General features: G+C 41.6%; 1 protein-coding gene across 3 annotated transcripts; it reads left to right on the plus strand.

The window, feature by feature from the left end:
- The first annotated feature begins 80 nt into the window (after positions 1-80).
- On the plus strand, positions 81-13,439 carry Bcl2l15 (Bcl2-like 15). Of its 3 annotated transcripts, XM_063281636.1 has the most exons (5): positions 81-3,474; positions 7,035-8,711; positions 9,084-9,205; positions 11,731-11,955; positions 13,329-13,434. In XM_063281636.1, the coding sequence occupies exons 2-5, from the start codon at positions 8,576-8,578 to the stop codon at positions 13,344-13,346; spliced, it is 501 nt and encodes a 166-aa protein (XP_063137706.1). In that variant the 5' UTR covers positions 81-3,474; positions 7,035-8,575; the 3' UTR covers positions 13,347-13,434. The 3 variants fall into 3 exon arrangements, with proteins under 3 accessions (XP_063137706.1, XP_063137705.1, NP_001099929.1); XM_063281635.1 differs by having other exon boundaries at positions 7,035-9,205; NM_001106459.1 differs by lacking the exon at positions 81-3,474 and having other exon boundaries at positions 8,320-8,711; positions 13,329-13,439.
- Positions 13,440-14,607: the final 1,168 nt, after the last annotated feature.

The following is a 14,607-nucleotide window of genomic DNA, read 5'->3' on the forward strand; positions in this document are numbered from 1 at the left end:
AAGGTACCTTCTCCCTGCCGTGGCTCACCACTCCTGAAGCCCTCTGTTCTGACGCAGCAGTGTGCCAAAGAGAACAGGTCACTGGCTTGCTGCCGCTCCCTCAGTGCTCTTTCATACCCAGGCCCTGGCCTCTGTCTCTTCACTGTTCCTCACCCTCATGCCTCACACAGTGTGTGTGTCTCAGTTGGGAGCTCTTTGAGGACGTTTTCCTGTGACACTCACTGCCTTCACTCCAGATCTTGAAGCAGTCAGAGCTGCCATGCAGAGGCTGAGGACGTAACCCTGTAGGTAGTGTACTTGATCAACATGCATAGGCCCAGGTTATCTACACCACAGCAGAAAATAGGGTCTAGTGGTGCATGCCTATAGTCCTGTGCTCAGGAGGGGTGGACACAGGGTGACTGGAAGTTCAAAATCAGTATGAGCTACAATAAGGTGTTTGAGGCCGGTTTGGGCTACACTCAAGAAAAAAGGGTCCTGACAAGATGGCTTAGTAGGTAAGGCTCTTGCTGCCAAGCTTGCAAACCTGAGTTGGATCCCATTGACCCACATTGAAGGAGAGAACGACTTCCACATGTTATTCTCTGATATACATCCACATGTATGCCATGGATGTGCACAAAGTATGTTCCACCACATGCAATAAATAGATATTTTAAAAAGGTGTTTTTAAATGGTCTGGCACGATCGCTTAGTGGTAAAGCAGCTATAACCCAGCCTGATTACCTGAAATCAATCCCCAGGAGAGAACTGGTTCCCAAAGGTTATTGTCTGACCTCCACTCATGTGCCATGTCAAGTGTGTGCACCCCTCCCCCAAATAGATAATAAATGTAAGAAAACAAAGTAGCTAGGCACAGTTCTAGCAGTTCTGCTGCCATCGTTTCTTATTGCTCAGTTCTTACTTATGCTTGACTGTATTTTATACAGTGATACCACCAATGCTGTAGATGCAACAGAAAGACAGCAAGTTACAAGTTATCCCACACGGGTCAGGATGGGGACATAAATGTTCAGAGTATGATGCTGACACATTAGCTTCCGAGTTAGCTTTGTAAGTGAATGGTTGGTCAACGAAGGGAAGCATTGCTTTGTCATCAGAGTTGTTTTTAAATTCTTACTACATTAGGATTTTTGTGTGTTCGTGTGTGTGTGTGTGTGTGTGTATGTGTGTACTGTGTGGAGGTCAGAGGACAATTTGCTCGTGGGTTCTGTGTATCTTCAGTGTTGGTAGTAATTGCCTTTGACCACTCAGCCATCTCTCCAGCCTTGCGAGCAGAGCTTAATTTGTAAAAGAAATGTACATGTAATTCATGGATGACATGAAGTGATAGGACGGAATCCTGTGGGAGATTAGTAAAGAATTTCTTTTTTTTTTTTTTTTTAAAGATTTATTTATTTATAAGTACACTGTAGCTGTCTTCAGACAACACCAGAAGAGGGCATCAGATCTCTTTACAGATGGTTGTGAGCCACCATGTGGTTGCTGGGAATTGAACTCATGACCTCAGAAGAGCAGTCGGATGCTCTTAACCACTGAGCCATCTCTCCAGCCCGAAGAATTAGGTCTTAAAAGTGTTTATTCTGTACATATATGTATGGGCATGTATGAGTGCCAGGGTATGTTTAAAAGTTAAGACAACCTATGGGAGTCAATTCTTGCCTTCCACTATGTGGGTAATGAGAATTGAAGTCAGGACATCAGGCTTGGCAGCAAACGGCTTTACTCACTGGGCCAACTTGCTGGTCCCTAGACTAATCATATTCTGTGATTGATGTTTGAAGTATGTTTTATTATATTCTATTAACTATTCAGAAAATAGTGGAATTCCATCTAGGCCAGGATTCTTTCTTTCTTCTTCCTTCCTTTCTTTCTTCTGTTTTTGTTTTTTTTGAGACAGTCTACTGTGTAGCTCTGGCTGCCCTGAAAGTCACTATGTAGACCAGGCTGGCCTTGAACTCAGAGATCCACCATCTGCTTCTGTCTTCAGAGTGCTGGGATTAAAGTCATATGCCATCATGCCTGGTGGACCAGGATTTCTTAAAAGTGGCAATATAAACTTTTGGGAGAGATGATAACTAATCTTGGTTGTCAATTTGATGTTCTTGGAAAAGGGAAACGACAGTTGAAGAACTGCCTCCATCAGATTAGCCTGTGGGTGTGTCCATGAGCCTTTCATGATTGCTCATTGATGCAGAGGGCTCAGCCCACTATGGGCAGTACCATTCCTAGGCAAATGGGCCTAAGCTGCATTAGGTGGCCGAACAAGCCAGAGAAAGCAAGTCGTGTCGGTAAGCAGCATTCTGGAGTTTCTGCTTTAGGCTCCTGAAATGAGCTCCTACCTTGGCTTCCCTCAAAGACGGAAACCTGTAAGTTAAAATAAACCTTTGCTTTCTCAGGTTGCTCTTGGTCGTGGTTTATCAAAGCAACAGAAGGCAACTGGGACAGAAGTTCTGTCTTTGTTGTGGGAAGCTTTTCCTGTAGATTGTAAGAAGGTTATTAGCAGCATAGCTGGTCTCCATCTGAGAAATGCCAGTATACACCCCACATAACAACTAGAAATATGGAGACATTTTCAAAGGACCACATGGTAGGCAAAAAGTATCCCTATTTGAGAGACCACACATTTAGATTATGTATCTCCAGGAACTGTCAAAGAAAGTACGAGAGCTTTTGAAAAGTAGGAGATTGACTTTTCTTTATATTTTTATTTAGTTAAAGTATGAATTGTACACATAGGGACTGAAGAAAATTCTAAAAGTACAGTTCTGTCCGTTTAAAGTATGAGGATATGGGATGCAGGTATTAAGATTCGGCAAATTGGTTGACTTGAAAAAATTAAAGACTAAAACTGAAATAGCAACCTAAGACATTAAGCATGGCTCACCCCTAATGTTACTAAGCTGACCCCAACTTGGAGCTTTAAGATTAAGTTCTACTTTATTGCATCTTGTATGTGGTAGAGTGTGAGTGGAGTTTCTTTTTAAATCTTTTAAAATTATACTTATTCATTTTATTTTGTGTGTTTTGTCTGTGCGCATGTCAGTATATCACATGTATGCTTGGTGCTTTTGGAGGTTAGAAGAGGGCATTAGATGACCTGAAATGGGACTTGTGGATGGTTTTTAAACACCCTGTGCATGCTAGGAATCAAACCCAGCTCCTCTGCAGAGAACAAAGTGCTCTTAACCTCTGAGCCATCTTCCTCACCTTTGGAAATTGCTTTTGAAAGATGTATTTTTATTATTTATTTTGGTTTTTGGAAACGAGATCTTGCTACATAGCATCATGACCAATGTTCATGTGTAGCATGAGCTTATTCCAATATTCTTTACCTCAGGAACTCCTTTAGCTTCCGTGAATATGTGACTTAATGATGCAACACGAATAGCTGCTTGCTTATCTTTTAACATCCTGAGGGCACCTGGTACCATCTTCTAAGAACAGTGGCCCAATTTCAGCCTTAGTTGACAGGTAAGCATTATGTAACTCACATAAATGAGAACTCCTGAAAAACATTACAGAGGTAATCATTTGTATGTTAATTGGCCATAATATATTGCTACAGACCAGTGACAGTTACTTATCTCTCTCTTCCTCTGTCTGGATGGGGGTTCTGATTACTTTTTTCTCAGATGGGTGTGACGGAGAGAGGGGATGTGACTTATTTCCTCAGTCAGAGGCTTCTGTGTTGGAGGAGCCCACACCTGAGGACCCCCCACATACACTTGGTGTGGCAGATGAAAGAACGGGCTTTGGGTCAGGATGCTATAATGCACTGGTTTGCAGCCTGTGGATCACAACTCCTTTGGTAGTCAAATGACAGGGGTCATCTAAGACCATTGGAAAACACAGATATTTACATTTTGACTCATAACAATAGCAAAATTACAGTTACGAAGGAGCAATGAAATAATTTTATGGTTGGGAGTCACCACAGCGTGAGTGTAACACTGTATTACAGGTTGCAACATTAGGAAGGTTGAGAACCACTACTGTAACGAGACAGGCTTTGAGGAGACTGATGTCAGTTGTTATGGTTAGAGTGTGGCAAAATAAAACAAAAGAAAACCCAAATGTCAGTGAAAGCATTATGGCCTCTGGTTTTCCAGTGGGAACTGGGAGGCTGAAATTAGGACTGCAAGAATGAAGGGAGGCGGGCTTCAGGGAAGGGATGATTTGCACTGAAGGGCCAACGGAGTAAATATGGCATGAAAATGTATCCCACAATACCCCTGAGACCCTGTACTCTGTTTCTATGGCCTTACAATATTGAATATACAAGATAATGCAAAGAAGTTGCGATTACTTTCCAAAGATAGCATTTACCCATAAGTATATCAGCAGTGAAATGGGAAGGAGGTTGGTTTACTACTGTGAGAAAAGTTTGAGTCTGAGGTAAGACAAACTGTGTGTGCGTGCGTGTGTGTGTGTGTGTGTGTGTGTGTGTGTGTGTGTGCGCGCGCGCGCGCACACCTGCACATGTGTGCACATGCATGTGCACATTTGTGCACACCTGTGTAGGTCAGTTGTCAATGTTAGATGTCTACCTCAGTTGTTCTCCACCTTAGTTTTTAAACAGTCTCTCACACAACCTAGAGCTCACTGACTCATCTAAAGTGGCTGGCCGGCAAGCCGTGGTGATCGCCTTTGTCTCTGCCTCTGCAGTGCTGGGGTGACAGGGGCATGCCATGCCCAGCATTTTATACCTGCTCGGGATCAGGCTCCAGCTCTCGTGGTGAGCCGCAGGTGCTTTACAGTCCGAGCCATCTCTCCAGACTCGGACCTGATTTCAGTTCTTTTTAACTTAAAGTTTTATTTTTATTTTATATGCATTGGTGTTTTGCCTGTATATAAGTCTGTGTGAGAGTGTTGGATCCCCTGAAATACAGTTGTAAGGTGCCACGTGGTTCTCTGGAAGAGCAGCTAGTGCTCTTAACTGCTGAGCCATTTCTCTGGCCCCTCAAATTCCTATTCTGCTACTTTTATTTTGGAAGATTTATTAAATTTATTAACTCCAGTTGCAGAAGATCTGGCATCCTCATCCTCTGGCCTCCTCAGGCATTGGACATGTACATGGTGCAGACATATATGCAGGCAAAATACTCATTTACATAAAAGTAATAAAAAGATTAACGTTTATGTATGTCTGTGCATCATGTTTATACAGAACCCATAGAGGTCAGAAGAGGGTGTCTAATCCTCTGGAGCTGGAGTAATAGGAAATTCTTAACTGCCATGTGAATGATGGGAACTGACACTGAGTCCTCTACAAGAGCAGAAAGTACTCTTAACTGCTAAGCCTCTGTCCAGACCAGACCTGATTTAAATTTCTATTCTAGCCCAGCAGTAGTAGCGCATGCCTTTATCCCAGCGCTAAAGAATTCAAGGCCAGCCTCTCTGCAGAGGGAGTTCCAGGACAGCAAGGGCTACACAGAAAAATTCTGTCTCAAAAACAAAGAAACAAAACAAAACAGAACAAAAAACAAAAACGAGAAAATGATTCTTCCATTTCTAATACATGAACTTGTTTGTTTTTTTAACACTAGCTGGTTGTTCCTATGCATTTTCCTTGTAAAAACAGATTTATTTTTATTTAATGGCTATGAATGTGCTGCTCAGATTTATATATGTGCAATGCATGTGTGCTTGGTGCCTGTGGGGACCAGGAGAGGGTGCCAGGTCACCTGGAACCGAATTGTAAGCCACCAAGTGGGTGATGGGACTTGAATGTGTGTCCCCCTCAAGAGCAACACGTGCTTTCGACAGCTGAGCTGCCTCTCCAGCCCCCATTTTTGTACTTAGTACTTTTTTGGGAGTCATAAATGTACTCAATAGAATCCTCAAGTTTTTCATGGCTGGCTCTACTGTGAAGAGAATTATGTCCTAGAATTTCCCCGGAGGGTAGTATATGTGTGCTCATGGTATTTCTCTCCCTCTCCCTCTCCCCACTTCCTCTCCCTCTCCTTGTTAAATAAAGGAGTCAGAACAAAGTTTTTTTTTTTTTAGTATAGTCAACTTGGTATTCTAATTTATTAATACACTTAACACAAGAAAAAGGTTCAATGAGTTAACTTTTCTTAGTTGGAAACACATTAGCCCCACAATGTACACTTAGAGCTTTCACTTCATATCCATATTCCACATATCAAAGCCACCATGACTCACTGATTCAGATACTGAAACCATGAAGAACTGATGTTAAAGGTATGGAAACAACTTAATGGTAATTGACTGTCCTGGGTAGTTTTTGTCAACCTGACACAAAATAGAGTCATCTGGGATGAGGAAACTTCAACAAAGGAATCCCCTCCATCAGATTGGCCTGTGGGTGTGTGTAGGTTGTTTTCTTGATTAATGATTGGTGTGGGAGGGCCTAACCCAGTGTGAGATGTTGAGAATACCAGATGCATTCTTAACATCCCCAGTCAGAGTGGAACATTTGTTATAATTGCTGAGCTTACATCATGCAGCAAAAGTCCGGTTACTTAAATTCCTCCTTTCTTCTCATGACTAATTTGCTTATCATTTTAAGGTTGAATAATGTCATTGTCTGGATGTACTGAGGTTGATTTATCCATTCTTCCACTGACACTTCCATAAACAGGGCTGGGGATGTAACTCAGTGGCGTAGTCTGCATGAAATTCTGGGTGTCTTCCCACCCATAAACCAGAGATGATAGATACAATTCTGGCATTTGGGGAGGTGGAGACTATAGGATAAAAGAATAAGGTAATTGTTGGTTACATAGTATCTTAGAGGCTAGCCCAGGCTACATGAGAACCTACCTCAAAAATAAGCAAAGCTTTCATAAATGTCTGCAAGCAGCTTTCTGTTTGCTTGTAAATTTTCATTTCTTTACATTAGAGCCAAGGAGTGCGATTTCTGTATTATATGGTAATAAAATGCTATAGCTCTCTTTGTTTCTTCCTTTCTTTCCCTCCCCCCCTCTTTCTTTCTTTCTTTCTTTCTTTCTTTCTTTCTTTCTTTCTTTCTTTCTTTCTTTCTTTCTTTCTTTCTTTCTTTCGTTTAGAAACTGCCGGACTCTTCCAAAGTATCTGTGCGACTTCACATTCCCACAAGGAGTAAGTGAGCGCTCCCGCCGCTTTACGTCCTTTGCAGCATTTGGTGGTGCTCCATTCTGCATTGTGGCCGTTCATTGTGGTGATTTATGTGTGTATTCTTTTGATTGTTATTCATTCGTTTGTTTTAGAATGGGCAGAAAATAGAATATTTCCTCTGATTATGTTGTTGGATAGAAATCCCATTCTGAATAACTGGCCTGCTGTTTATGCTTGAATTTCTCATAATTACAGTTGAAACTATTTAACTGGAAAGGAGAAATTTGGGTGTTACGTTTGCTGATAGGTTAGAATGATGCATCTGAGACCCAGACCTCAAGGCCTTCTCTCCAGCTGTAGGCTGCCTTCTAAATAAAGCTAAAGCCAGATTTGAGAATAGAGCACCACTGTGCTTGAAGGGGTGGGAATCTGGGCAAAAGAGAAATATTTTCAAATCTTAATTTTTTTTTTTTTTTGAGGCAAGGTTCCTGCATGTAGCCCTGGCTGTCCTGGAACTCACTCTGTAGACCAGACAGTCACTGCAGGCCAGCGTTCAATCCTGAGAGCTCCTAAAACTACCAAGTTTAATATTTCAGGACAGACTTCTTGTTAAAGAATGAATCTCTGTCTCCTGATCACTAAGCCTCGGGCTAAACAAAGGATATTTACCATTTACCACATACCAGACAGTCTCAGATCGTTTCAGATAGTGTTATCTTAATTTGTATAATTTCCCTTTGAAATATCTTGTCACTCTGATTACTCAAACATCCTAGCAGGCTTTTCCCTCCACAGTCCTAGTCTTTATCTTTGCTGGCCTTCCAAGACAGTCTTATTCCTTTATTTAATTTTATCTTAGCTTTGCCTGATAAATCCCTACTTACCTTTCAGAGCTAACCTCAGATGTTACTACTCTAAGGAAGTCTTCTCGGCCCACAGGCTTTATGCTTCTCCTAATCTGCTGGACCTCCAGAGCACAAGAAGCTGTGTAATTTGTCAGTAGCCGTCATTTCTGCTGAAGTGTACGCTTCCCAAGGAACCATGCGCGTGTCATTTTCTGTGTCGTCTATAGTGCCAACTCTAGTCTTCTACACACAAGTGCTCAGTAAATAATCCTTGTCTAATTGCGCCAAAGGATTGCCCAAGTCAGAAGTTGAACGCTGGTCTCTCACCTCCCTTTAGATTATATCAGATACAGAACCTAACAGGAAGTATTTCTTAATTAAATTACTCGAGAGAATCTACCTCAATTCTCTCTCAGCTATATAGATTGTTTATCTATAAGAGCTATTCTCTACTCTTACAGCCTAGCCAGGGTATGGCTGTGAGATAAGAAACTGAAGTCTTTGTCTTGAGAGAAGTCACACCCTTTTGAGCAATAAGCTTTGGAAAGCTAGGTTCTAGGACATATCCAATTAGGAAGCTATAAGAGGTAGGCCGGCACAACTGGTTTGCCAGGTCCTCTAACTTCCTGATGAGCTGAAAACCACTTGCTTTGTGCAGAGTGTCTAAAATGTCTAAAATGAAAAACCCTCGGACTTTTGAGGAGCAAACAGAATGCATCATGAATACTCTACTCACAGACTTCTTGACCCCAACATTCCAGGCTGCTAACAGGAACCTTCCTGATGCAGACGAACCATGTTCAGGTAAGGCTCCTAGTCAGAGGCAGTGATTACAGGTGGGTAATAGAATCAGAATCTGCTTCCTCTATTTCCTTTCAAGTTTTAAAAGGCAAATCCGACATTTTTAGCAACTTTTGAAAAAAATATCTTTTCAATAGGAGAGATTGTCTGACTGTTACTACTGAGAATAAACAATGCCAAAACTGTTTAAAAGAATTGAGAACGCAGCAGGAACTAGCCTGGTCTACAGAGTGAGTTCTAGGACAGCCAGGGGTACCTGGAAACCCTCTCTCAAACAAACAAACAAAACAAAAGCAAGAGACCATCTCTCTTTTGCCCAGATTCAGGAGACTTTCCGTCCCTTCAGGCGTGGTGAAAATGTTTTCCCTATCTTAGGAGAGGATTACTCTTTTGATGTGGCTATCGTTGCTGGCCGACTTCGAATGCTGGGTGACAAGTTCAACGGAGAGCTGGAAGCTTCTGTCAATAATATCATTGCAGAAACCATTCGAGGACAGGTCAGAGTTTTGCTTTTTAATGTTGTTTGCTGTTCTGTTCTATTTCAAACTTTAATTTTCTCCTTCCTTCCTTTTCCATTTCTGAATACTAGGAATAGAAATATTCTGTGAGGGTTTGGTGTATATGTTTGTTCAAGAAGCTATAAAAGGAAATGTGATTGCTAATTCCTCAGACATTAATAAAAACCCAATATATAGAAGGAACTCATAGGCTTTATCAGAGCTGCCCTTCGTGTGCACAGATCATGCTCATAGTTCATTATTCTTTGAAAATAAATGTATATATATTTATTATTATTAATTACTACTATTATTGCGTGATGTGGAGAGGGGGAAGTATGTGCCACTGCATGTCTGTGGAGGCCAGAGGACAATTTTGTGGAATTCTCCCCTTCCACCTTTGTGTAGGTTTCAGGGATTGAACTTGGGTCACCAGGCTAGTATGGCGAGTATCTTGAATTGTTAAGCTAACTTAACAACCCCATTATTCATAGTTTTAGTGCTTAATTTTGTTGGGAGTGGGCTTTTCCCCTTATCCCAGGGTTCAGCAGTAGGATTCAGACATATTGGATAGTTTAGAAATCTGACGCAATCAGAGTTAACTTCTTAAGGAACAAGAACCCGGATTTCTGGCAGCAGCACTTGGACTTTGTGTTAGCTCTGAAGATCATAAAACCGTGGTCCAGTAGATGCTGCTGATTATACCAATGACAGCAAGTTCTTATTACTTCGCATGATTGCATTTCATCGTTTAATCATTATACTTGAGTGCAAATTATTATAGAGACTGCTACTCTTAGAATCTCTGAATCAGCAAGTAACATCATGAGCAAATACCAAGCCTGCAGTTTTCATAAAATTTTGAATTGTGTCTTATGCACAATAGGCCTGCCGTGTGTACTTCCTGACTCCATGCCACTTAAGCACATAAAATAAATAGAGGCATAAGGAAACAAATAAGAAATTTACTCTACAAATGTTGAAGATAGGTTTCGAACCCACACTTATTTCACAAGCACACGTTATTCTTTCTTATGAACAGCTTGGGGTGTGCGTCTGTGTTGCATTCAGACATAATCTTACTTCCAGATACTGGTCCTGAGGCTGTCATAAATGGCTGGTAGCTGGGTCTAATTTTTCTTCTTTATTTTGGACGATAACAAACAAAACAACACAACAAACCAACATCCCTGGGTGGGGTCAGGGAGGGAAGACATTTGAAACAATTTCAAACGCAAGTTGGAAATATGGTATAAAGAATTTCTCCAGACATTTGAGAATAGCTAATGTGATAGTTCCTTTACTCTTTAATACTTTCATACTTCCTTGAAGTAAGAATTTTTTTAATAAAATCACAATGTAACCGTCAAACCCAGGAAATTACAGTGATACAGTAAGTAGTATCTAATCTTTGTTGTTCACTCAATTTTTGTCACTTGTCCCAACAATATAATTTATATTATACCCAAAGTCAAAACCTATTCAAGCCAAATTCATAGGTAACAAGCATTTAGTTATGTTTCTTGGTCTTTTCCAGTCCGTATTGGTCCCTTAGTCTTTTATTGTATTTTATGACCTTGAAATTTGAAGATGATGGGAAATGTTGAATATCCCTGAACAAACTTGAGTTTGTCCTGTCTTGTTGAAAGAGCTCTGTCTCTTTGTCATGTTTCATATTCATTTACTTTCTAGCAAAGGCCTTCTACTAGCTGGGAGTCAGTTATTCCCCAGGGAACTCTGGTTTCTTTCAAGGAAAAATAACACTTAAAAACTAAGATATAGCACCAGTGAGAAGACGCCATGGGTGAAATTGCTAACTGCTGCTGTGACAACTTGAGTTCAATCCTCAGGATACACATGTGGAAGGAAAGAATTGCCTCCTGTAAATTGTTCTCTGACTGACACATATGCTCTATGGCATAGGTGCACATGCACAGACACAGACACAGACACAGACACACACACACACACACACACACACACACAGAGTAAGCAAATACAGACATATAAAAACAAACAAAATCCCCTCAGATATCTTCCAAAGCTTAATTTTTTCTTATTAGGTTTGTTTTTTGGACTTTACACTCTGCTCTGATGCTCAGACAGTACTGGGCCCCTTTATAACTCAAAGATCTACCTTGACTCCATTTAATAGCTTTTGTACCAATTTACTTGAGGGAGGAAAAGAAGACATTTTTGTTGTGATTTATTTTAACATTAGATCTTGCTGCACATGTCCTAATCATGGAGATAATCCCTTCATAGTCTGATTTGCTCACTGTCAGGCCCTTAATAGCTTTCTTTCAAAGTAAGTTGTTTATCCTATCTAATAATTTCCAAAAGTATGAGCTCGGTAGGTTATTTAATGTCTTTCTAATATCAAAATAACAATCTTAAGATGAAATCTGTCCATCTGCCCTCTAATATTACCCCATGCTGTCACGGTACATTTGCCACCTCTGAGCACTTCTGAGACCTCCGGGACTGTCTGAGTCATAACTAACAGAGCCATTCTCCCTCCTCAGGCAGGAACTGTACTCAAGGACACAGTGCAGTCTCTCAGCAAAACCTGGTGTACTCAGAACCCTACCTTAGCTTTTGAAACAGCCTTTTTGGCAGTGTCAGTCAAACTTCTTGAATATGTGGCCCGTAAGGCTCCTGAAATGGCATCCCAGGTGGCTGCCTGCATGACAGGCATGATCAACGGGGACACAACCATTCGCCAGTTTATCCAGGACCTGGGAGGATGGGTAAGTATCTGTTAAGCCCCACACTTTTGTCAGGCATTGGTGCTGTTTTGGTTTTAGTAAGTAGGACTCTTAATTATGAGAGTTACCATGGTAAGTTGCCATGGAAAAAGGAAATAGAAGCTCAACCTTTGAGGGTTGGACAATGCTGCCTGAGATGCTGACTGCTGGCTATACAGCTAAGCTCTGCCATGTCTGCAGAATCAGCTACGAAGTGTGCTGTGGGGCCATTCCTATCTCAGCCTGGCTTTATCTGCTTCCTGGTGAATTTCTGAATCTTTATTCCTTGACATATTTAATATGTGTTGAGGAAATTTAGAATAATTGTGTGTGTGTGTGTGTGTGTGTGTGTGTGTGTGTGTGTGTGTGTGTGGTCTGTGATATATACATGCATATGCTTCTGAGTTTAGTCACAGTTCATATGTGGAGGCCAGAGAACAACCCTGGTTGTCAGTCCCAGTTTCTCACTATGTTCGTTACAGTCTCTTTGCAGTTCTGCTGCATATGTGAGGCTGGCTGGGCCATGAGCTCCTGCGGGCTAGTGTCTCTGCCTCCCATTGTGATGTAGGAGCACTGGGATTACAGATGAGCACTACCCCCTTGTGCTCATATCCTCATGCTTGTGGTTGTGGTAAGCACTTTACCCACCAAGCCATTTCCTAGCCCCCAGAATAATCTTATTATTACCTAACCAAAAACAGTTTGTGAAGCAGACACAACAGGACTGATGCACATAGCAATTCACAGAGACTGTGACAGCATGCGTTGGGTTCAAGGCAAGTTAATCCCAGCACTGAGACAGGAAAATGGACATAGGCTCCCAACCCCCAACTAAGAAGCTAATTGGAACTGGTACCTGCTGGCAAAGTAAAATTTACTTTTTTCCAGTGGAGTCTCACTGAGTATTGAGGGTAGTCCCCACATCCAAGAATAGATGGATAATACAAAACAAATACAAAAAAAGTATTTTATTGACTTTAAGTCTCATTTTGCTTTGTTTAGGCATTTTTTTCCTCTGATTGGTTTTTTAATTATATATTTGGTTTTTACTGTTGTGGTTTGGGGGGGATTGTGTGTGTGTATTTGTGTGTGTTTGCATGTGCACATGCATGCACATGTACATGCTTCTTGGTTTTTGTTTGAGAGAGAGAGAGAGAGAGAGAGAGAGACAGAGAGAGAGAGACAGAGAGAGAGAAGTTGGGTACACTAAGCCTGTATCTTAATAATTTGTAATGTTTCCACTGTCTTAGGATACTCCTTTCCATTTCTGGGATCAATAAAAGTTGTAGTCCCTGAAGGTATCTTCAGGTAATTCTCTGGGTTCTCAGAGTTGCTAAGGACCATCCTTTTGATTAGGATTCTCACTCTTCTTCTAGGGAAACCTGGAGGGCTGAAGAAGAGGGTTCTCCCCGGACTGAGCATACTTCTTCTGGCAGATCGGGTGGCTGTTTTCTGACAATTAAAACATGCTGTTTTCAAGTCCGCCAGTGTCCTTTCTATTGATCATTGACTTTGGAAGCAGCTTCCAGGAGCCTACAGTGACATTATACTTTCTCGCCTCATGTGAGTTTTAGTAAGAGTTTGTCGAAACCAAGACCTCCTGAGAAAGTAATTTCTTAGTAGTAAAATTTCAAGCACCAGGTCCGATCTTTGCTGGAGATATCTGGAAGGAAACAGCACATCAGAAACGTTTTCTTTAGGTTTAGACTTGTCTTTTGGTGAGGATTTCATCTGCCAGTGATTTTGGAATCAGAAGGATATCAGGAGTTTTAGTTTAAGTCTTGTTCCTTCAAGTAAAGGATTTTCTTTCACTTCTACCCTAGGTTTCTCATTTCTTTCTCCTGAGCAGAATTTACCCATCCACTCTAGGAAGTTGAGGGCAAAGTTAGCAGCTTTCTTGTTTACCTTCCTACTAGAAATACAAAGAGAGATGAGGCAGCTGCTGTGCTTTATCGTCAGACACGGAAGTCCTGGTCCACGCGCAGAACCCAAATTGGTTCATCCCAGCATGGCCAAGGCTAATTTCACACTGAAACAAGGCTCCAGGCCTTAGTAGACCCCCAGATTTTAGTACAACTGACTCCATGATTGAAGTTCCACTTCTAGCTGACTACTCTTGTTTATAGAAGTATGTCAACCCAGAATATGGTTTTTGTGCTTAAAATCTCACCTTGAGAAAGGCTCTGTGCTACACTGGGATCCCAAACACCCATTGCAGTCACTGGCCCACTAATAAAGACTTTCTATTGGCGTAAACCCATGCTCAAGCAGTCCCTTTTGGTGGATACCCCACATTTCCAGAGGTCCTACTGGGATCCCCAGAGATCAGACCTTGAGACACCAGGAGTCTCAGACCCCTTGGAGTAGCAGGAAGAGCAGAGTAGTGAAGCAGCTCCTAGGAGGTGTGGAACTTGAGTTCCAGGACTCTCTTTGATTGTCATTGCCTAACACTTCAGAGAGGTCTGATAACTGTACCTCAAAAGGAAACAAATTAGAAAGTCTGCTGGTCTGTTACTTCTGGAGGTAAGTCTGGTTAAGGCACCTTCCATTTAGACACATTGGAGAGGTCCCATGGCCACTGATCTAGTGTGCAGAATCCATGAATGTATGGAGGCCACCCCTGGCTGTTCTACTGTGTGCCTTCCTGTGTGTTTC

This window comes from Rattus norvegicus, chromosome 2, assembly GCF_036323735.1.
Source record: "Rattus norvegicus strain BN/NHsdMcwi chromosome 2, GRCr8, whole genome shotgun sequence".
NCBI classification, from domain to species: domain Eukaryota; kingdom Metazoa; phylum Chordata; class Mammalia; order Rodentia; family Muridae; genus Rattus; species Rattus norvegicus.